The sequence below is a fragment of the Ailuropoda melanoleuca genome, chromosome 7 (assembly GCF_002007445.2).
Source record: "Ailuropoda melanoleuca isolate Jingjing chromosome 7, ASM200744v2, whole genome shotgun sequence".
In the NCBI taxonomy this organism is placed as follows: Eukaryota; Metazoa; Chordata; class Mammalia; order Carnivora; family Ursidae; genus Ailuropoda; species Ailuropoda melanoleuca.
The window spans coordinates 129098576-129123100 of NC_048224.1; the positions used below are offsets into that span (position 1 = coordinate 129098576).

The 24525-nt window shown below is 42.5% G+C and overlaps 1 protein-coding gene across 27 annotated transcripts in view; it reads right to left on the minus strand.

The window, feature by feature from the left end:
* DOCK9 (dedicator of cytokinesis 9) overlaps nucleotides 1-24525 on the minus strand; it is a 271968-nt gene that overhangs the window by 152413 nt on the left and 95030 nt on the right. For 7 of the 27 annotated variants that reach the window (XM_034665418.1, XM_034665415.1, XM_019794804.2 and 4 more), the window contains exon 1: nucleotides 19824-19949. The exons of the other annotated variants lie outside the window; for them this stretch is intronic. In XM_034665418.1, coding sequence (XP_034521309.1) covers nucleotides 19824-19949 — 126 coding nt within the window. Of the gene's footprint in view, nucleotides 1-19823; nucleotides 19950-24525 lie in introns of those variants that run through there. 27 annotated transcript variants of the gene reach the window in all.

Genomic DNA, 24525 nt, shown 5'->3' on the forward strand with positions numbered 1-24525 from the left:
GATAAAAATATACACAAAAAATTAAAGCTATCGTAATGGGAGTGTAATTTCTTCCTACAAGATATTCATAATGTTAAACTGTTTCTACATTCAAAAAACGGTTCAAAGAAGAGAGAGATTTACACAAAGTATTTTTAAGGAAAGAATTGTCACAGAAAATAATATTTTCCAAAATATTTTGATTCAACTTGAATAATGTGTTCCTTTATTTTAGTTTGTTACACTGTACACAGTGCTTTAAGTGCTTGTTGGCAGAATGGATAGATGTCATGATTAGTTAGGTTTTCCTTGGGAACCAGGACTATATTCCTAATAAAACTCAAAGATGAGCATAGCTTTATACAATGACAGAGTTCTGGATCCTGACAGCTACACTTACATTATAAAGAGGTCAGACAGACAGATCCTGCAGGATGGGATAGACACTGTACTCCCCCCTGCTCTGTACGGTGTCCAGCATATGACGGGGACCAGGTAAGCTCCGACGGAGTGGCCTGGTCCTCCACACCAGTCCTGGGCCCCTCCAAAGGCACCACTGGGTCTGCGCACACTTCATGGGTACGTTCCCTTCCTGTCCCTTCCAACAAGGGCCAGCAGTGCAGTCCCTTCAGGCCACAGGCAAGGTCAGTCTGCTTGTCAGCAAACAGTGCTACAATGTCAGCCCTTGTCAGAGAGGGTGCTGGAGGGACCTGCTGAAAAAGGGTCTTTTCTTAGCCTATGACATTTTAGAGTTTTTTGCCTTACTCCGACGGCACAGCTCCCTAGATAGACTATGCTTGTATTCTTAGAGCAGGGGTGGGCAAACTTTTTCTGAAAAGAGCCAGGGAGTAAATATTTTCGGCTTTGCCAGCTTTACTGGTTACTAAACTCTGATATTGTAGCACAAAAGCAGCCACAGACAATAAATAAACAAATGGGCATAGCGGTGTTAAAACTTTACAAAAACTGGCAACAGCCAGATTTGGCCCAAGAATCATCATTTGCTGATTTATGCTGTAGAGTGAACTTTACCCTTAGTAGTTAATTCCCTTTTACCAATTTAATAATTTCTTTATATTAACTTTCTATTTCCAATTAATTGACATGTTTCCTGTCGCTGGGCAGATACACACAACATGTTTACCTGTTCTTAAATGTATTACATGATTATTTCTCAACAATTTGACCACACCTAGATTGTTTAAAAGGTTTAATAAATGAAAACTATAAAAATATTCACAGGTCAGTTTTGCCTGTTTATGATATGCTGTCATTAACTGGGTGGATTACTGTTTTTCCCTGATGGTGTCTTGAAGTACTGAATGACTCAGTGTAATGTTATAGTTGTTAGGATTACCTTGCTTTTGTGTGCTACTGTGTAACTTGGAAGGTTTTCACACAGATGATCATACTTAATCCACTGTGAAATTAATTAAACAAGGAGGCCGTGTCACTGAGGTGGCTCAACTGCCCTGGTGGCCTCTGTAAGTCAACCAAAATCTAAGCCTGGGAATGCCTCAAGGTTACAAAATCAAAAACACTACAAACAACCAATCGCAAACATCCAACTAGGCTTCAGGCTACAGCCAATCAAATAATTTCCTCTCTTTGCTTCCGCACTTTCTCTCTCCAAGCTCCTAACGGCTCCTAACAACTTCTGGTTTGGTGCCACCTGATTCAAAATGATTTTTGTCCAAACTCTACCAATGTTTAATACGCCTCAGTTTATCTTTTAACATCATTTAGAGCCACTATAAGGTAGAGGCAGGGAAACATCATTCCATGCTACTGAGGCTGCAAACTGAGGATGACATGTTGAGCGAGTTGCCAGAAGGGCCCAGGTAACCTGCAGACTGGATCAGAACATAGTCTCCATCACACAGAACTCTTCTCCAGGCTGCCCTTTTGCCGGTCTGTGCTCACCAATGCTCAACCTGAGTAAACGTGGGGGAGGGTTTCTAAGCCAACCCTTCTGTTGAAGAATGATGATGCATGTAAACAGGAAAGCCCACAGGGCTGATTTCAACATAAGGGAAATCTTCGTGGAAGAATGACATGTCTTCTTTGGTCTCAAGGATTGTGAAGATTTGACACATGTACAGACCCTTAGATCACTCACTGAAATGACTCCTGGAGACCTGACTGGGCAGCGGTCTTTAGCAGCTGCAAGGAGTGCTTTCCAGGACAGAACCACTGACGCCAAGGAAAAGGGGTCAACTGGGAGTGACTCATTTGCTACCTAAGAACAAGGCAAAAGCTCTTGCTTCAAATACAAATAACAAGTCACTGGCACCATGCCTCATGTGGCCCTCAGGAGGGTAACGGGTGAGAATGGAGATTGGTGAGGGAACAGAAAAGGAGACAAGGAGGAGGTGGGGGACGAAGAGATAAAAGGGACCAACAAGCAGGGGTGAGGCAGGCAGGAGCCGCAGGAGTGGATGAAACACAGGAGGAAGATAAAGACAGAAGCAGCAGCTACAATCAGAAAGGACAGCGGGCCAGTGGGAAGTCACACCTCTAGGTCTACTCAACTGGGGGTTAAGGGCATAACTGCCTATTTTCTACTCTTCTTTAAAAGAATGATTCACTGGTTACAGCTGTTCACTGTTCTTCAGCTTCACTAAGCTTTTCCAAGTGGTCACGTGAGCAGGGGGACAGCATACTAGGGTAGGCAACGGACCAGCCTACAGAGCCGCTGGTGACCGGAACGTCACACTAACAGCAAAGTGAAATTAGCTAATTACCAGACTGCTAGTACCCCACTCCCAGTTTAGGAGAAAGAGGCTTAGTGTAGATCTGGCACATGGCCTTGGTTTTAAAGCCATCAACACACCTGGAGCGCCTGGGTGGCACAGCGGTTAAGCGTCTGCCTTCGGCTCAGGGCGTGATCCTGGCGTTATGGGATCGAGCCCCACATCAGGATACTCCACTATGAGCCTGCTTCTTCCTCTCCCACTCCCCCCTGCTTGTGTTCCCTCTCTCGCTGGCTGTCTCTATCTCTGTCGAATAAATAAATAAAATCTTTCAAAAAATAAATAAATAAAAAATAAAAAAATAAAGCCATCAACACACTTAAGTGTAATCCTTCCTGGGGTGACACAGCTACAAGAGCCAAGTTTTTGATTTTCTATGGTCAAAAGCAAGATTCTGGACTCAGAATTATCCAAATCAACCAATGGTCATGGATGGAGCTGCTCCTAGGCCATCAGAACCACCATGTTTTGAAAACCTGAGAATTCACCGGTTTGGGTTTTAAATATTCAAAGACGTTGTTTCCCTAAGCACGGTGGGGGCTCGGTCAGCTCCTGAGTCTGTGACATTCAGAACTTGTACAGTGGATTATATTGCTTTTATAGTAAGTGAAAAATATAATTCAATCTATATATACAACTTCTCTAGCTCTCGCCCCCATGTGGAGGTTAAGTGTCCTTATTTATGAACATTTGTTTCTCAGGTTTTTGCGAAATCAGACAGGGAGCGAACCATGGTACTTTCAGTTTACAAAAGTCTACAAGAGTGGTTCTCAAAGTGGGGTCCCAGTAACAAGCAGCAGCATCACCTGCGAAGTTGATACAAAAGTAAGCCGAATTAGAAATTCTATGGGTAGGACCAGGTATCTGCACTTGCACAGGCTCCCCCAGGAATTCTGATGTCCCAGGAACTGGGCTGGAATTTGTAAATTCAGAAAGGGATAAGGAATATGCCCAGTGCTAAGCTCCTTAACCTCTTTGGGGTTATAGACCCCTCTGAGAACCTGGGCCCACTCTCCCCAAAAATGTGTATACATATTACTTTCTAAATTTTTATACACAAGTCTGGGGGAGGGCTGTCATTCCTTGGAGAGTAGCCATGGAACTGAGTTGAGGACATTCTGGACAGTGGGAGAGGGTGGCTTGTAAACATTTAATTCAATACAGCAGGAAGTGCTGGCAGAAGTTAAATGCAGAGCTCAGGGAGGAGGCTGAGCCAACTGCCACGCATGGGCTGGGACATTTCCTCACCTCACCACGGAAGTGACACCTCAAGGTGAAGGAAGAGTGGGAATTCTTCAGGTGGGCACAGTTCTCAATTCCTTCACCAACATGCAGCCCTCTTATGGAGGCAGCTGTGCAGGTTCCAGCTTTGTCTCTAGCCCCCAGGCCCAAGACAGAAGCAATGTGGCTCGCTTCTGATACAAGCCTGCTCCTGTCACTCGCTCACACCTCTGCACCTGTCACCGGCCTACAGCCCTGCTGGCTGCCATCGACAAATTTCCTATTTTAGCAGAATCCTTCCTCTAAAAACCAAATCTCCCACAAGCAAATACGCCAAAGGAGTGAAAGCAGAGTTGCTCGAGCCCCAGGGCACACAGTACTTGGCCCTGTACCAGGGCGCACCTCCCTCAACCCATCAGAGATAGTCTTTCCCTTCTCTGACAGGGACACCTCCTGTTAATAGCAGTCCTAGAAGGCAGTTTATTCTACCTTAGGCTGAAACGACCTGTAAACCTCCTTAACTATGGGTGCCTTGGGACAGGGCTGGGTCTCTTTATCTCTGCCCACCGCACCCCCCCCCCAGCATCTAGCCCAGGACCCAGAGACATGGTGACTGTGCACAAAGCTTGGTATCCCCCACCTGGATCGACCCCTGCCCAGGCCCCATGTCTGTGTAGAGCTCAGTTGCTGCTCAGCATCTTGGCTTCTTAGGAAAATCTGCAGGACCACAGCGACTGTGTCAGTCCACCCAATGTCATGACGCATGTCACATGAGGTGCAGCATGAGAGGTCATGTTGCAATACAGGTATATCTCAAGGTGTTTGGCCCCAGGACTTGGGGGATACTTGAGGGACGTTATTCATCACACAATCTGAGAATGCCCCCAAAATTATTCAGCTCATATATGAAAGAAACCTAACAGAGGTTTTTTTTCCAATCGTAATAATTTATGTGATGCTACCAAACGTTATAAAGCTAGAGGAAACTTTCCTAAACTATGATTAATAAAATGCAAATGTTGACTAATACTACAGGAAAGATTAAATGATCTATCCTTGCAATACAGAGTGATCAAACCAAACCATGATCATATGAAGAGGTGATAATAGTATGAAACCACAAAATGCAGGGAAGAAAGTATTAGTGAGGTGTACCAGGAGATCTGCACAATAAAATGTTGTTCTCCTGTATTTCTGATGTTTATGGTTTGAGTAAGCTTTTTAGAATTTGTAATTTGTTGTGATTTCTTTTCAAAATCTAAATAAAATATTAACTTCCATGCCTCATTTTGTATTTATAATTTTGAATTATTTTTTTAGACCAGGCCCCCCACATTCTAAGCTTCATCACTCACAAAACCTGGCTCTGCTCTGGTGGGGCCAGAGATACCCACAGATGTGAATCGAAGGCAGTTCAGTACAGAGGTTAAGAAAGCTGAGCTGCACAGTTGTGTGGGGCTCTTACCAGGCTCTGTTGAGTGCATGCGTGTAAAATGCTTGACAGAGCCTGGCACACTGTAAGCACATGATAAATGCAGCTGTTGTTATTACTATTATAAGCGTTATTATTATTAAATGCGTTGCTTGCACGACAGTGCAAAAATCATGACAGTGATTTTTGTCTGGTGGGGGAGGGGGAGTGGTGAATGTTCCACATACATTCAATTTTACCACTTTACAAAAGTGGTTTACAAAAGTTTACAAAAACTTTCCTGTACTCGCCAAGAACATATAAAATAAAACAGACAACAATGGTAGGGGCATGCACAAAGAAGGAAACACAAAAGGCCAGAGGAAAACTGTATACTAACAGAGATGACACTGGAATTCAGGGACTGAGCCCAAAATAAACATAAATAGATGCTTACAGTAGAAACTGAACGGAGTATTGATGAAGTTTGTGTCAGGCAGGACCAAGAAGAACTGTTGGGGGGAAGGGTGTATACAGGAGCACTTTAGACCCACTCCCCTAGGACAGGGCCATGACAGCAGGAGGACTGAAGATTCTAGAAGAGGTGAGAGGGCAGGCGGTGAGCCCCATGCTGCACTCCTCACAGCCGGTTATGTGGCACTTCAGGGGAGAGAGTGGAGGCAGACTCTACTGGAGAGTTTGGGAGGCCCAGAGCCCAAAGACATTTCCTAACAATGAATCAAAACCTTGGCTTCCTTGCCAGAGGTCTACAGGCAAGGCCTGAAGCCAGGCCATGTGATCAGGACCATGGAAGAAGGAGCTGCATCTTAAGGAACAATGTGGGTACAGGTTAGCCCCTGATACCAAGGCCCCACCAGTCCCCATCCACTCGTAGAAGCAGGGGCAGTGTGGTGAACCCCGGTGATCCTGTGGCTGTCACAGGTGCCAAAAGGCATGATCCACAGTGCCCTCCCCACTAACCTCCCTTTGAGGCTCTCCGACCTCACTCCTTCCTCCAGCATTTGTTGCTGTGGGTCTGGCTGCCCAACATCCATGCAAATTGAAATTCCAGATCCACAGGCAAACAGAAGCCAGGGAATCCTCTCGGTGCCAGGAAAATGAGATTCCTCTGAAATCCAGCATAGCTGGAGAGCACAGGCGCACAAATGTGTTCAATTTTGGCCAATCATGTATGAAGCCTGGAAAACCACGGGAAGAGCTCAGCAGAAAGGCTTACTGATTTCATTGCTTTTCTCTCTGACAGGATAGCTTCCTGTGAACTTTCTAGTCATTTCTGGACTTTGTGTCTCTGGTAATTAAATGTTAACACAAGCTCCAATCCTGAATACCACTTCTTGAAATAGCAAACTGAGGAAATAGTAACTCTTGAAGCATTCTATTTTAAGAAATGAGAAATTTATTGTTTCTGCTTACAAAGAATTTAAAACTTCCTTAATTTATCTGCATGACTATAAAAGCTACTTGATCCAGCTGAGATAAAAACACCTCATGGAACTTAGTCCATTTGCAAAATGTGCACTTCTCAACGTTGCCAACAGGACCTCAGCGCTGTCCCTGGGGAGGGGACAACGCAGCTTGCAACAAGAAGGAAGAGTGGAAGTTAATCAGGGTGGCCCAATGAGCCTTCCTGCTGCTCCTGTCTTACACACAACTCTCACTACATACTCCCACGAGGAACTTAAGTGGTTAAATCTGAAGGGAGAATCCTCATTTTCCTATAATTGGGGGGGGCACAGGAAATTAGCAGCTGCATCCCTTCCTCGCATGCAAATACTCTTAGCAGCTATGTGTTCCTTCTCTCCACAGACTTTTACTAAGCCTGTCCATATCCACATGCATTGTGTCAGGGTCTTCGGGATGCCAAGATAACAAGGACACAGGCCCCACCCTAGAGAGTTCACACTCCAAAGGGGAAACAGACTTCACACATCACAATGTGTGTGTGACACACACACACGATGACAGCAGAATGACTGACGGCAGTGGGAACCTAGGAGTGGCATCAGACCCCACCTAGAATGAACCTGCTTCCCCCCAGTTAGAGTACAAGCTCCACAGAGGTCAAGATTTCCATTTTATTTACTGCTCCCTCAACACCGAGAACAAGGTGTGGCATAGTGTAGGCACCCGATAAATACGTGTTGGATGGGGGACAGAACCTGACAACGTGGGGTGCTTCAGAGCAGTTTAAGAGGGGAGTGAGTCAGCCCGGATTCAGGGTGGACTTGCAGAGAAAATGGAGACACGAAGGAGCACGCTCCTGGATGCAGCCAGATTTTGTGGGGCCTGAAATTTGCATATTTGGAAGGGGAAGGAAAATACAACAGTATTCTTAAAACAAAACAAAACAAAAAACACACGCAAAATTTTGAATGTAAAGTTGCTGGAGGCCCTTCCGGGGCCCTGGAAGGAATCCTGAAACTGAAGAATCCTTAGCTTCCGGATAAATCCTCCTGAAAGCACTGTGAGTTCCAGAAGCAGCAAACAGTTCAGGATAGCTGGGACCGAGCTGCGTAACAGGGACGGGGTGCCAGCAGGCCAAAGGCCTGGGAAACCAGTCTGTAGGGGTGCTGCTACAGCACCTCCGGAAAATAACATTTATGAGAAGTCCTTTCTTTTTTTTTTTTTTTTAAAGATTTTATTTATTTATTCGACAGAGATAGAGACAGCCAGTGAGAGAGGGAACACAAGCAGGGAGAGTGGGAGAGGAAGAAGCAGGCTCATAGCGGAGGAGCCTGATGTGGGGCTCGATCCCATAACGCCGGGATCACGCCCTGAGCCGAAGGCAGACGCTTAACCGCTGTGCCACCCAGGCGCCCCATGAGAAGTCCTTTCTGAAAGGGTACTCTGTGTGGCTGCCAAGCACACGTGAATAAGCCACCCGAGGTAAGCACTGGGGCTCTGCAATGGATGTGCAGGACAAACAAAGAACGCTTAACTGCAGGACCCCGATTTCTCTGGACAGGTAGGCATCACTGGAGTTGGAGAGGAACGGCTATGCCCCAAGCAGCCCTCAGTCTCTCCTCTAAAAGAGTAAACACCTGGGGCGCCAGGGTGGCTCAGTTGGTTGAGTGTCCAACTCTTGAACTCAGCTCAGGTCTTGATGTTGCGATTGTGAGTTCAAGCCCCAAGTTGGGCTCCATGCTGGGCACAGAGCCTATAAACAAACAATACAGAAATAAACAGTAAACAATTTGAATGGCATCTGTTTGAGGAGGTACCAATGACTGGCTGGCCTGGGGTGCCCATGTGTCTCTGAGCCGCCCCTAGACTACAGCCTGCACTGGAAGAGGAGGCCAGAGTGGCAAGTGTGCCACACTGTGATGGGCCCTGAGGAAGGAAAGTGGTGCAGGAGGAAGGGGGCTGAGCGGTACAGAACTAGGTCCCGAGCCATGCTCACTCTGGAAAGCGACTTCCCAACTGCCTTGTCATAGACATGCTCTTCCTTCCCTCGACCCAGGACATTAAAACTTAGGAGATCATGATAATCAAAATATGATCACATCCCCTTCAGTAATACATGTTCTTCTCCAGATTGTTCATCAGCGTGTGCGGAAACAATGGCCTCAGCAGCTGTTGAAAAGCATGCTTGTTGAAAAGGAGCAGGAGGTCCGGTAACATTAGAACTGCGATGTGCAAACATCAGAGCCTGAGATTATCTGGTCTAGCTAGCCCTCTCGTTTTAAAGACAGGAAAACCTGGGAGCGTGGGAGTTACGTGACTGTCCTCGGGCCCAGGGGGAGCTGCCCGCAAGCCTGGCCTGGATCCCAGGTCTCCTGACCCCTGCTCCATGCTCTTCCCTTCAGCCTCTACATTTTGATTTCTGCACTTTCAATAACAGTGCGCAAAAGCACGCGATACAAAAAACTGGAGGAGAAAGAGGACCTTATCTAAGCTTGGACTGCGAAGCAAGCTCAAACCTGAGCACTCCCATATGGTTAATTAACTGGTGAATGTTTAGAAGAATGCATAGAGGACACCAACGTCTCAGACATCTAAATAGATTTCTCACACTGAAGTGTAGTACTATCCGCAGACCAGGCTAAAAGAATGACACACTTATGAATACAGCATTTTATGTTATGAACACTGAAAAGATGTTGAATTCCCTTTTTATACAGCACTAAAAAAAAAAAGCACTCAAATGAGAGGACTTGCCACTAAATGAAGATTTAGTGGACAAAACTTGGACACTCAACATCAGTTTGATGGAAGGAAAAGAGTCTGGATTTTGTATTTGTCAGTTTTATAAATAACTGTGGTTTTCCAAAAATTATTATCCTATTACTAAAATTAGCAGAATTAAAGACTCTGTGAAAACTGTCAAATCAATAACATCTAGAAAATGGTATAAAAGACATGTAACGATGCAAACTGAGGTAATAAAGATAATACCAATCAATGAAAACCCACATAGCTGCCTGCATTTAGTCAGCTGTGCTCAACGGGGCTGTGCAGAGAATGTTAACAAGAGAAGCCCAGACAGGATGTAGGGGACTCCTCCATGCCCTGTGCCCGCGGGCATGTGAGAAGAGGCAGCATGGGGATCTCGTCCTTTCAAAGACAATGCCTGAAGGTCTTCTCGCCTGACTCAGAGCATGGGCTGAGGGAGGCAAAGGAGGGTGTACAGAGGAGAGAGAGAGAGAGAGAGAGAGAGAATAGACCGAGAGCCTGGGGGGCAGGCTCAGCATGTGCCTCACACTTACCCATCCATCCCAGCTTCCGCTTCTGCCTGACGTTTTTGCACAAGTATGAAGCAATAATGAAAGCAAAAAAGAAAAAGATGCACTGTGGCAACTGTACAAATAATTCTACTTTAAATTTGTACAACAGATCCTTTTCCAGCCAACAATTTTTCTTTCTAGCGTTTTGCTTGAAATTCTTAATTCTTCCTATGTCAATAAAAGCTATTTTTGGAACTCTGAAATGAAGAGGTCAAGTAATTAAGCTAAAAGGCTCTGAAAGGCCCAATATAGTCAGATTTCAAAACAGCTTCAAGCTACTTATTTGAAAATGGAAGCAGGGGATGGAATATTCATATCACATATTTGGTTCTCAGAAGAGTTTCTACACACTTCATCACCAGAAAGGCTGTTCAGGGACCAGCTAAAGGCAGGTGTGAGGAGTTAGGATTAAAATCCTGGTCCCAAAAACGTTTACCATTGTTGGAGGCGGTGACAGGCAGATGGGAGTTCATTATACTGGTCCCAGGGTTCTCAAGGTGCAACCCCAGACCAGCAGCTTCGGCATCATCTGAAACTTGTTAGAAATGCAAATTTACCCCAGACCTACTGAATCAGATATTTTGGGGGTGGAGCCTAGCAATCTGGGTTTTTAACAAAGCCAGGTGATTCTGATGCTCAACCAAGTTGGAGAAACCCTCTACCAGTTTACTTTTGTGTATGTTTGAGAATTTCATATTTAAAAAGTATTTTCAGGAAATCCTAGTTCCAACTGCTTATTAGCTATGGGGCCTTAGGGGAAGTTACTAAATCTCCATATCTACATCAGAAAATGGGTAAGTAACAAGTTCTCTATCATCATCACACGGTTATTGAAAAGTTTCAGTATATAGTCCCTGTTCAGACCAGGAATGAAATGGTGCTCAAGGGGATCATAAAAAGTTGTGTCACTTGGACACCATAAAACTTTAGTGCCTAAAACATACACATGCCTTTGCTGGATCACACGCACATTATCTCACTAAACCTCCCCCCCAATCTGTATGTATCATCAGCATTTCACAGATGAGGAAATTGAAGTTCAGAGGGGTTACATAAATTAGTGAAGGTCACACAGATGGTGACCGTTGGATCTCCTGGCTCCAAGCCCAGGACCCTTCCCATAACCCACTTGCAGTAAGCACGACGGAACGTCAAAGTTCTAGAATAGGAAATGCTTCCCCAATGTCTCCACTTCCCTTTGTGAGACAACTGCACAGCACCACTCCACACTGTAATGCTTCAGCCACCGCTTCTCCAGGGAGGACAGAAGTCTGAGGCTTTCTGCTCAATGCTGGCCACTGAACTGCCCCGGCTCCATGATCTCACCAAGAGAGAGATAAAAGGCAGAGAGTCCTTTCATGAAAAAATACTTTCAGTCTCAAGAATATTAAAAATCATACCCCAAAATACCAAATCTTCCTGAAGAACCAGGTTTGGATGCTGGGACATATATGAATGTCATTAGGTAGTATTTAATATACATTACCAATAAACAGTTCAAGGATCATCTTATGAGGAAAGGCCAACTCTATACTTAAATCGTGCATTTTTCCTCCACAGGGTCACAAATATGGTACCCCATCCAATGACTTACCCCCTTCAAACGACAACTTTCTGGTTTGAGGTGTATAAGCTATGCAATATGTGGGACTATAGACCTGCCTGTTCAATACAGTAGCCACTAGCCACATGTGCCTATTCCAGATTCAGAAATGCTATAGGCATAAAATTTCAAAGATTTAGCAGGAATAAAAGAATATACAATGCCTTGCTATTTCTATAAGAATTAAATGCTGAAATAATATTTTGGCAATAATGGGTTAAAATTACATTATTAAAATTAATCACACCTATTTCTTTTTATTTTAATTTGGCTACCAAAAATTTTTAAATTACATATGTAGCTCATGCTGTATTTCTATTCAACAGTACTATTATAGACTGTATGAACCTTTAACATACAGGTAATGTTTTAAACTTCAAGGCAAAACAAAGGATAAACCACTTCCTGAAACTGTTACCTGGGGGGACAAAACAGATTTTGGAAAAAATACTAACTCACATTAGAGACCAAAACAGGTCTCGTCTTGGTCAAGTAAAGGAGGCAACCTGTGTTGTTCAGTGTTGCTAAGAGGCCCCACCTTTCTCATCTTTCCTATCTTTCTCCCCCAGGAAAAGCTATCTTCTTTGCCCTACACTTTATGGGTCTCCATTACCTTTTCCACATATAGTGATGGGATGCTGGTAATAAGGTCACACAATGATTTTTTCCAAATCATACTATAACCATAGGTGAATGGCGGACAAGAAGTGGTACTGATACCAAAACGGTGCTGGCTAAGAGCAAGAGAGAAAACAGTTTTGACTTTGTTCACATAAGTTTGCACTTCTGTACTCAAGTAAGTACTCACATAAAATGTTGGTAAGCATTTTAGATCAAAAATAACAGAAGCACGGGAGAGTTTCAGGGCATAATACCCACAACCTATTTAGTCAAGTAGCTTCCTCTAGATGCACCCCTTTTTACTTTTGGCAATTCAATTGGATATTGGTGGCTAAACCTTTGAAGGGGGAGGGGGAAGACTGAAGAAGAATCCACAGATCCAGTCTCTCCTGGAGGGCCCTTTCTGCAACCCATTCTTTGCCATTACATTCCTCAAAGAGTGACCAGGACCATGCCCAAAAGAACAAAAGGGGTGGAGGGGGCATGATATTATGTCAGAGATGGAATACAAAGAAAACAAAACCAATAAACCTTAGCTACAACACAGCAGAGCTGTATAATAATTGAATGTGTTAGAATAATGATGCCACAATGGGCCACAGGAGCACACAGCCCGTGGGGAAATGTGGGGAGAGGGTTTCAAAAGGCTTCTTGGAGGAGCTGGCATGTGAGCTGGGACTTGAAGGGCAGACAGGAATAGTCTGGCAGGGAAGAAAGCCACGCACAGGAAGAACTGTGCCAGGTATGAAAGCACCCTCAGTGAAATAGTCCGGACCCTGGTCAGGATGCATCTTGGAAGGGGCAGGAGATGAGGGCAGCAAGCCAGCTCAGGGCTGGCCTCCAAGGATCAAATAAGCCATGCTTTGCCTTCTCTGCAAAGGAAAGTTAGAAAAGGGGTTTATCTGTGTTTGTAAAGAGCAGTCTGGCAGCATGCTGGAGCCCAGCTCAGAGCAAGGAAAGAGTCACTGTGGTAAGCTGACCAGCGCAGTCTAGATAACCTTTGTGGATGAGCGATCTGGAGGGCAGTCACTACCACTATCTCCATCTGATAGAAACCAATCTTGGCTTACAAATGTCAAGTAGGCTTAAAAGACACAGGACCCAGGCCTCATGACTGATTGTAGGGCTCCTTGCATCAGTCACTTCTGCTTCTCCCTTGGCAGTGACAACTCTCCATAGCAAGGAGATCCCAAAACAGGACAACAGCCTGGCTCCTCCCAGAGAACCTGGCGAAACCCTCAGAGATCCACTGGTAAGTGACACATACTCTTGTCTGGAAAGCGAGCACTAAAAACTTCTAAAGCCTCAAAATGTTCCTCTAAGAGAGACTTAGGACTAGCAGTATCACATTACAGGGATATTTCAAACTTCTGGAAGGTTGAGGATAAACTATAATTTCCAAGCCTTTTTGGTTCTAAAATTATACTCACAGTGATATGTCATCTGCAGGCTTGTCAGGCCTTTGTGAATCTCCTGCACAGTTCTCCCTGCTAACTCCAAATTCTGCTGCCACTTTTATTTATTTCCAGACTGGCCAACCCATTTCACTCCCCTTACTCATTACATTGGGTGGCAATCCACTATCCTCTATTTTGTAGCTCCTACAACTCAAAACCCAGAAGATTTTGAATAAACTAAACATAGAACCTGAAACTAAAACTCCAGGGTCTTGACCTGACTCCATCACAGGTTTTTCTGGGATCAAAGCTAATAACCCTGAACCATTGAGCTTTAGCCCCAGAACAGAACTTAGAGATAATTTACTACATGCTTCTCATGCTACAGATGAGAAAACTACTGAAGGAGGGAAGGGTGATGATCAGCAGGGATTACAAGGCAGATCTGGGACCAAAAATATGCCTCTAGTCTCCAAAGGGCTTTCTGTTAGACCACCCACACCACCTGCTACCAGTGACATACATAGTTCAGCTGCCTCGTACTTAGCCACTACCTGTCAAAGAGCACGCAAAGCAAACGGCAGCCTCCTCTAAACATAACAGGAACCAACGTGTCCATGTTCCTGGTTAGGGAATAAGCATTTCAGGGTTATCCTAGATCATGCTGTAAATTCATTAAAAAATTAATCTAGGGAAGAAAATAAGATGTCTCCAGACTCTTAGATATTCCATCAGTCTACACTCCTATCTAACCTCCTGGGAAAGTGATAAAATGTGACACCCAAAGTAAGAAAGACAGTGAATTCTCTTTTGCTCATATTTCCAACTCCTTCAGGCACAGCTATCCCTCTCTTTGTCTATGCTATTCAACCACTGTTGTTCTGTCACTTATAAGTTGGTCTTTCTCTAAAAATTTCTAAATTTTTTAAGGGCAAGGTGTTTTTCAACCTTTCTTTTTCATCTTTATAATACCAATGCTAAGCCCAAGCAAGTATGTTCATATTTGCTCATGAATTGTATGTAAGTGTCCAGGTATGGATTTTGGAAAATCTGACTAGAAGCCAAAAATCCCTGGCTCTGCCACTTACTAAAGATGTAACTTTTACCGAGTGACCTAACCTCTCTGTACTTTGTCCTCATTTGTAAAAAGAGAAACAATAATAGCACTTGCCTCCTAGAACTGTGAGAATTGAAATAATCTGCTTAACAGGCTTAAAACGGTGTCTGGCACAGAGCAAGGCACTATATAAATATTTTGTTATTACTCCAAAAAACAAAAGAAAGCAATTGGCATTACCCAGTCATAAAAAATGTAATCAGCCCTTCTGCCTCCCTGTTGATGAACAATGAGAAAGCAGCACGCCGGAGCTGGGTGGGTTTTCGTGTTCTATGTGAGCAAGAATCCCAGAAAGTAGAGAGTGGCTCTGTGTTGTAATGGGTAGTGACACGGTTGTGAAAGTCCCTTCTCTGGGACAGTTTTCCATGCCTGCATGGTTAGTCAATTCACCCCGACACTATCTAAGCATGCACTCCCCAAAGATTCCTTCCACTGACAGCCCCACAAAATATGCGTGCACCTTCAGGGCGCCTCATTCATGCAAACTGTTCATATGGACGGTCAGGGGCCCTTGTGCCTTCCGTAAAGCACAGCTGGGCCTGCTTTGGACGCTAAAAAGTCGAGAACATGTCCTTGCTGGAACTGATGATGATTTAAGTGTTGTCTGCCTAAGTGGAAAAGGATGGGTGAGATTAGCACTCACTGTGTCTAATAAACACCATGTGAGAGCCCCTCATTAGCCAGACCTGCTTGAGGAGAGGAAGGGTGTTAGTGAGTTCGGCAAATCACAGTACTTATAAATGTGGGTTGAATGAGAAAACAAATAAACCAAGGGGAAAACCAACAAGCATAGTGAAGGCTTATGGCTCTGAATAAGTAAACTTTCCTGGTTTTATCACCTGGGAATATGTCACTACAGAAAGCTTATAGGAACTTTCCTTCACCACTCAATATTTTAAAAACAAACAAAAAAAACCTACTTATCAAATATCACCAATGTCCTTAATATCATTAATTATTTCTAAAGATGTCTATAGGGATGCTGGAAAACCGGCAGGGCCAAAGGGCTTTATAAGCATAATTTAATTAACTCAATCATAGTCATCTAAAGTTTTATAGGATATACACATTCACATGATCATTGCCCATAACCTTATACTTCGGGTTTGTGTCTTAATTCACTTCTTTGTCTATTTCTAGAGTAAACTGACTTCAGGGAGAGAGAGGTTTTCCCAGGCAACACACCTACTTGTCTAGCCAGAAGCCTCGTCTCCTACCCGTTACTACATGGCTACAGATGCTGCCTCTCACGTAGCCATTTAGCTAAACATGTGTTCATTCAAAATATCAAAATAAGAACTCAGACTCCGTTTTTACCACTTGAAGATCCCAGAAAAATAGCAAAGAAAAAAGGTGTCTCAAAAAAAGAAACTTTCGGGGAGCCTGGGTGGCTCAGGGGGTTAAGTGTCCAACTCTTGATTTCGGCTAGGATCATGATCTCAGGGTCGTGAGATCGAGCCCCTGAATCTGGCTCCATGATCAGTGGGGAGTCTGCTTGAGATTCTCTCTCTCTCTCTCCCCTGCTCACATTCATTGGCGTGTGTGCACGCTCTCTCTCTAATAAAAATAAATCTTTAAAAATAAATTTTTCAAAAAATACCTAATGAGTATACCTAACACATGAAAATTCAGCTCTTCTTTATCTTCACATCTTTCGACCTTCTAAATTCCCAAAATAAGATCTGTACTTCAGTTCTCGGATGCCTCTTGAAAATAACCCAATGAAAGAGCAACACAAATGCCATATACCCCAGCCATTTTGGACTCTTAGAGGCCACACCCTGTTCTCTAAATTGCTGAGAAATAACAATTTGAATAAATTATTTCCAGGAATTTAGAGTTTGGGGGCAAAAATAGGTATTCAAATGTAAGCAGGGTAACTAACCTGTAGATGTCAACAATATCCTGATTGTTCCCCTGTTAGTCATTCACAGCCCACAAAGTCATTTTCAATGGGCTTGGCAGTGAGCCTGGATGGGCACAGAGAAGTTTCGCATGCACTGCCTCCCATGCTTACTGTCAAAATGAGGGGACAAGACCCTCCTATGAAGGTGTCTATAAGTTGAACCCTGCAGCCTCTGAAACTTCAGAACGTCCATATACATTCTTCTCTAAAAGACACTGGCTTTACCTAGAACAGAACAAGCAGCCCCTGCTCAGGGAGACCTTAACCGTTCTCCTGGCAGAGGAGAAAGAAACATTATTGCCAAAGAAAAGCAGCAAGAGGAGACTTCTGATCCAAGTTTTACAGAACAAATACTGACTTGCATTAAGTGCTTTAAGATATATTTATAGTTACTACTAAGTGCACTATTAGTCATCTACAGCCCACAAAGTCATTTCTTAATGACCCTACATTGTACCAATTGCAAAGAATTGGAAACAAATTAAATAACCATCAAATCATGATACTGCTATAAAATTGAATACCATTCAGCCATTAAGAATAATGACATAAATCAATGGTGACAAAGAAAGATGTTTTTGATATGTTCTGGGAGAATATTAATGCAGAAATCTATAGTACATTTTCCAAACACACATACCACAATAAGTGACACTTTTATATGCAAAGGAGAAAGTCTGAAAGTATACACTATATACCAGGGGCGCTTGGCTGGCTCAGTCAGAAGAGCACGCAACACCTGATCTCGGGGTCATGAGTTCAAGCCCCATGTTGGGTACAGAGATTACTTTTTAAAAATAAAAACAAAAAAGAAAGTGTATACAACAAATAATTAATTGTGGGCACTTTTGGAGTAAAGGTGAGGGCACATTATTTTTCCTATTTCTACACTAGATTTTTTACACACATTACTTTTATGCCTTCTAAACCATGTAACATTTTCCCCAAGGACTGATTGTGTACATAACTAAAATCAGCAAAACTTGATTTTAATATGTTACCTCTAAAATAAAGTATGTTACTTACATTTAAATGTTACACATGTACTCTCACCAAGTACCAGGGCTACTGACAATAATAAGGAACAGCACTACAACAAATAGACTGTGCTGGCATACTTTTAAAAAATATCTTGGACAAAAAGCTGTATTCCAAGCAGTTTATTGAATTCTCATTTGCTGTGAGCAGTGATAATCACAAGTAAGAAAGATCTGCCCTGGACAGAGGCCCTGTTGAAATATCCTTGCTTCTCTTATCCGTTATTAACTCTTTTTTATCTTGCTTCCCCCATTGGAAGAAGAGAAACACTATCAGATAAGAAAATGCTTCTCGTTGGGTCACTGCTGCCTTCCACTTTCTCGCACACCTGCCCCTGCAGATGCTCGAGCCCAAGCTCTCCACGCTGCCAGCAGGTTCTGGACCCACCGGGTGCAGCTGCAGCCAACACAGCTTCATCCAGGACAGTGGAAAAAAGAACTCCCCGTGGACCTGCCTGGGGTGAGACTGACCGAAACAAATAACTGCGACATGAGCAGCTGATGTTTGGAGCACTAGAAAGAGAAGGAAGTTTTCATTATTTTTTTTTTAAGTAGTCTCTATGCCCAACATGGGGCTCGAATTCATGACCCCGAGATCAAGAGTCACATGTTCTATAAACTGAGCAACAGGTGCCCTGAGAAGGAAATATTTTAAAAGTCACTTGTGTGATTTAAAAAAAAAAAAAAAAAAAAGCACACAGCATCTTTCTATAGTGTATTTAAGCCTCTGGATAAATATTTCTACACATCTGGAGAAACACTGACAAAAGACTTTTAAGAATATTCACAAGGGAACCCAAACCACACAACTTCCTCCAAGAAATCCTAAGTTACATCAGCTAGGAGCTTTAACCAGTTAAATCTACACAGCATGAAGGGGCTCAAGCAATGGATAAATGAATTATTGTGCTAGTAGAAAAGAATCCAAGATAATGAGTAACATCTCTACCCAGTATACCAGGGGGAAGAAAACGAAATCACTCAGATAAAAATCCCAGTGAAAAAATCCATCATATTTACAAACTTTCTCAGTTCACAGTTAGCAATATCATTTTGAAGGCAAAACAATGTAAGGCAGTCTCATGTGTCACCGAGGGAAACAATTTAATTCAAATCCAACCCATTATAGGGAAATTTAAGTACAGATTATTAAAGGGACTAATTGAAAATTAAGTAGTTAACCAAACACTTTGTAACAGCAACTGAACCTCTATATTTAAAAAAAAAATCACTATATAAAATCACTAAATACTAGTTTAACAATCCCTTTAACAGATCATCTGAAAGGCTCAATTGTCCTCTCTGCAGCGCATGTTGGTGGTTTTTTGCAGTTTGCTTAAAAAATTATGTGCCTTTATTGTACTAAAGAAATTCCGAGAGAGAAGCACAACCTACTCATTGATGATAACAACACAACCATTTTTCACATTCCTCCCTTAAAAGCCTACCGGATCCCTTTGAATTTATCCCAACTGCTCTGAGCTTCGTTAATGAAAAGAACGGAAACGTTTCTATCGGTTGGTTCAAAGTTTAGGTTATTTCTTACTTTGTTCAAGGCTAACCTATTAAAATGAGTGAGTGAGAACACATGTAACTTCAACAGTCATGTTAGTTAAAACCCCCCCAATGTCATCTGAATTTTCACAATAACATAAATACATCATGTGAAAATGTTTTCATCTTGCAAAGGACTTCTTTGCCAACCCCACAAAAAGCAACTGCAACGTGCCTCCCTGGGCGTATGTTTGGCAACACTGCAGCTAGGTGGGACATAATTTTGAACAATACAAAGTTGTTCTAGACAAAGCCGCCTCCTGAAAACCACCTTCATCCACAAAATGTCAACATATCTTTCCTCCCAAAGAAAAATCAAAGTGGAACCAAAGTGAATCCACAGGAGAAGAAAGGAGAGTTCACGAGACACAGGCAGAGCAAGTTTTAAAACCAGAGTGCCAGAAGGCGCTAAGCATGCGCACGCAGTAAAAGCACTCCGTGGAGAAGACCACAGAAAGGCTGAGGGCGACCGCTCTCACCAGCACCGGCCCGGGGCCCTCTGCTTCCACTTCACCCTGAGCTGCATCCTTGCGTCGCAGGGGGGATTCAATCACCAGCTCCTTTTTGACACTTCTATTACTTGTCCTGCATTTATCAGCCTGCATTCTCGGCTGAAAACGCAGTCAGAAAGTCTGCAACTGGGACAGCTGCGAGTCCCCGGCCGTGCAAGGCATAAGCATGCCACTGGCCCGAGCAAGGAGAGGAGGCCGGCTTCCCAAGCACAAGTGGTCAGCCCGCCGGCTGGGTCCGCGGAGCCGGTAGGGTGGGAGGGCATGCCCGCGAGGGCCAGCCTCCAGGGGTGTTACTACTGCTCGGAGAATGGGAGGTTCCCACACGCCGGCCAAAGGAAAACAAACCCGAACTGTACAATACACAGTGTACTGTCTCTCTGATAAAGACCAGCCTCATTGTGTCTGTTCCACACGGCGTGGGCCAAATGGAGCCGAATCAAAATAGCACAGTGTTTAAAAGAAAATCAGTCACAGTTGGATTCTTTCATGATTACTTCAAATCTGAAGGTCCTGGAGCTGAGGAGACAGCTAGGTTGTCCGGGTGTTTTAAAATCCTGTACTTTCTGGATGCTTTCCTTCATGTTATGGCTAAACACCAAATGCTTGGCTGGTGGTCAAAACAGGGAAGGGCAAAGAGTGGAGGGGTCCCACAGCCTGCACTTCATGGGTGCAGGTGTAAGGAAAGAGTCCCTCCCTGCATGGCAGACCTCAGCACACGGAACTTGATTTATCTACTATTTTATGCCAGAAAGACAAGGTCATCAAACAGTTTCAGGTATGCTACCTATCATGGTAAACACTTTAATTAAACGGAATATTACTTTAAATCAACAAGTGTGTCAGTAATGAGCCCAGGACAAGATACTGAGAGGATCACAGTAAAAATATAAGGCAGTGTCTCCCCCTTCTGTCACTCAAACACCAGGAATTCTGGGTGTGAATCTTAATTGTGTAATAAGTCACAAGAGTTCAACTAAGCCATTAAAAAAATTAATTTCTACAGTAATTTTTTTTAAACTACTCCATTTCTCAACCTTGAGTAATCTTTCAGGGTAAATATAAACTCACTTGCCAAATCGAGGTTCTAAAACAATATGATATATGAATTTTAAAAACTATCTTCATAAAGTTACAAGAGGACCAAAAAAAAGAAAAAAAATCCAGAGCCTCAGTTACATAAATACAGTTGAAATAGCAGTCACATCAAAACTTAAGAATTATCCTATAGATCAGAGGAGGCAAGAAAGTCTGAAACCACACACTAAACAGACCGACTGAGCCTCAGTAAAGTACAGCATAACCAACAATTTGAACAACTTCTTGAAATGGCTTGAGAAGTTCTAAGTAGCCCAATTCTTCCGCAATTCCCCATTTTCATTAAGTCACCAGCAGGTCAGGACTTTGAGAGAAATGCTACCCTATTTATTTGGTCAAAATTACTTACATTCTGTAAGTAATGAAAAGGAATTTAAAAGGTTATTTGTTGCATGAACACTACAAGCAACCAGCATGGACAATTTACGTAATCTTTGTAACAACCAAGGAGGTAACATGGTTATCCCCATTTTACAGATGCAGAAACTGAGGCCCAGAAGGGTTACACATGTGCAGAAGGTAACACAGTGAGCAGTAACAATATGTATCCAGTGTACACACTCTTCACCATGATACTATGAACCAGTTGTCTATTCTAATTATGCCAACTGCTAAAAAACAAAATATGTAAAAGCTGCTGATCAGCAACTAAAGGTAAAGGCAGTGTCTGGGTTTAATTAAGGTAATTTAGTGAAGAGGTAGAAAGGGTAAAAATGGCATAGCACAGTGCCAGGTACATAGTAGGTATTCATTTAAAGGGGAACTACTGTTACTCTTGTTGTTATTCCCAGCTGAAGAAACTGGCCCTTATCTTAAATTCTGGACATCAGCTGTGTGATCTAAAATGATAATTCCACCAACCATCTTGTGACAAGACATCACAAAATGCTTCAGCAATTTCAAATCAACTGGTCTTTCCGGTTCACTGCTTGATTATAGCTGCCTTCGAACAAGGATCTTGAACCCCTATGTTCATGCCACAAACCAGGCATCTTCTTCTTAAAGTTTTCCTATATTTTTCAAAATTTTAGTAATGAGTTGATACTTCTTTTGTAATCAAGGAAAAAACTTTAAATTGGCTCTGAGCTTCCAGGTAGCCAGGAGAGAGGTTAGGTTCTCTAATTCATATCACCAAAAGGAGAAAACATACCAAGCTATAAGGCAAGAAAAAAATTTTTTTTAATTTCCCACAGAGTGATTTGCCTAAAAAGGGACTGATTCATGAACTAGGCTCCACACGTTTATAGGAAATGCAGCAGCAAAGTTCACACTGCTTTCTCACCACCATCTGAGAGCATTTAATCCTGGATAAAGGAAAGCAATTCTGAGAGCAAGATGGCCATGTAATTTCTCACCTCCAAAGGGTCGGACTCATGAGGGAAGGAAATTCTCAGGACGTACAGGAATGGAGATACCATTGCCAGCTTTCCTGCTACATAGCTTCTCAGGCAATGTCAAGTGCTCTGGTTCTGCTCTGCTCATTTAGGACGACCAACACTTTAGAAGTCAGCCGGTCTAGGGGAGTCCCATGGTACAGTATTCAACTCCAGAACCTAAACCTCCAAGTAGGATGTGGTTTCTCTAAAGGGTTCGTGAGACCGATGTCTGAGGACATGAGAGTACCATCTGGTCAGAGCAGTCACAGGAGGAAATGCTATCTTAGAATGATGGGAAGTAGGTGGCCAAGGATTCCTTTGTAACATTTCAAAGAACAACGTTTTTCCTGGACCTCTGGATTCAAGTCCACCAACATCTACTGAGCTCCTACTATGTAGCAGCAACTTCAAGTTTTTTTACACATTAACTTGTTCAACTCTTACAATAACAAAAAATCTACTAACATGTATTAAAGGTATATAGAATTTTACTGTTTAAACAAAAAGGAGTAAACACTGTGGGGAAGAAGGATGGAATGAATGCTTCTGTATATGAGTTTCTATTCTCAGATTTTAATATTCACACAAATTGTTTGTACTGGTTGGGTACACAAAACCATGAAATCCATATAGAAAATTTATGGAATTTTCCAAGGGCAATTTTTTACTGTAAGGAAGGCTAACTTTAGACTCTATAGCCCCCACCTTCCCCCTTCCACTAGAAGATGAAGTTCCACCACATTCTGAAAAGCAAGGAGCTTAAGGCCCTCTGACCCAGGACTCCTACCCATGCCTTAAGACCCAGTATAAATGCCATCTTGATCCTCCTAGCCAGGATTGATTAGCTCCTCTTCTGTTAACCCTCTGGGCATTCCTTTTATTTACCTGTATTTTATAGCTTTTCACAGTCTACCTTTTATTCCGTTTGTATGTGTCACACTCTTTGATGAGACTATAAAGTCAAGTGGGCAGGAACTATATCTTAACCACCTTTGCATCTCCAGTATCTTAAGGACTGCAAGCACCCAAAACACGTTTGCTGAATTTAATGCTTATGTCAGTTCTATGTCACTGGTTATCTTTATCTCTAAAGTAAAGTTTAGTAGTTGTAGAAATATGCAAACATTTTCATTTGTTAATGGCCCAAACTAAGGCAGAAGCATTCAACTCTTCATAAACCGAAATCCAATGGACCATTTACTAATAATTAAAATGTCCCTTTCTCCCAGCTAAGAAAATGGTATCCTGCAAAACTTGCTAGACATTTTTCAGACAAAGGTATATTTGGAAACAGTACAACTGAACCTTTAAGGAATGTAAATAAAATTGTTTTTAGCAATGAATTATATAAAATTTAAAACTGCATTTTGCTGCAGCTAATAACTATATAAGGAATAACCCATACAAGGAATACATATCAATTACCTCAACAAAATTTTTCACTCTCCTATTAGGGACTCTTGCCATATCAGAAGGGTATTTAAAGCATAACAATTAACTTTAAAGGTAAATATATATATAATACATATATATATTTGTATTATATATACATTAAATATATCATATATTAGTATATATATTAGTGCAGAGGCTTTAAATTTTATATATATATGCCTTTAAAGTATATGTAAAGTATATTTAAATAAAATATATACATGTAGACATACACACAATTTGAGGTAGAGACTTAAATATATATTAAATATATGTATCTAAATATTAAATAACTGTATATACATATGTACATATATATACACATACACACACGTGTGTGTGTGCGTGTGTGTCTACTCCAAAGTAATCATCTCTTTTCTCTTGGTCGGGGAAAATGTGAAACAGTAGTACAAATTATTAAGAAAAATTGCAAAAAGGAGCAAATGACTAAAGATTTTCCACAGTGTATTGTTATTAGTCAGCTTGCTAGCCAAAGAAAAGAAAAGGTGTCAGGAAAATGATCTGGCCTTCTGAGAAAAACAAAAATATAGAACACAGAAGGTACAAGATGCAGAAAAACAGAACAGAACAGGATTAGAGGCCACAAATGCAGGGAGCAAAGTGATAAAGAGTTTCGGTAGAGGAGGGATATAGTGACAAAAGAGAAATAGATGTGGGGCAGGCAGAGGTGGGAGAGGAAAGGGTTTTCTGCATCAGACCGTTGAGGCCTCTTAGAAGAGTTAATATCCAAAAAACAAACAAAC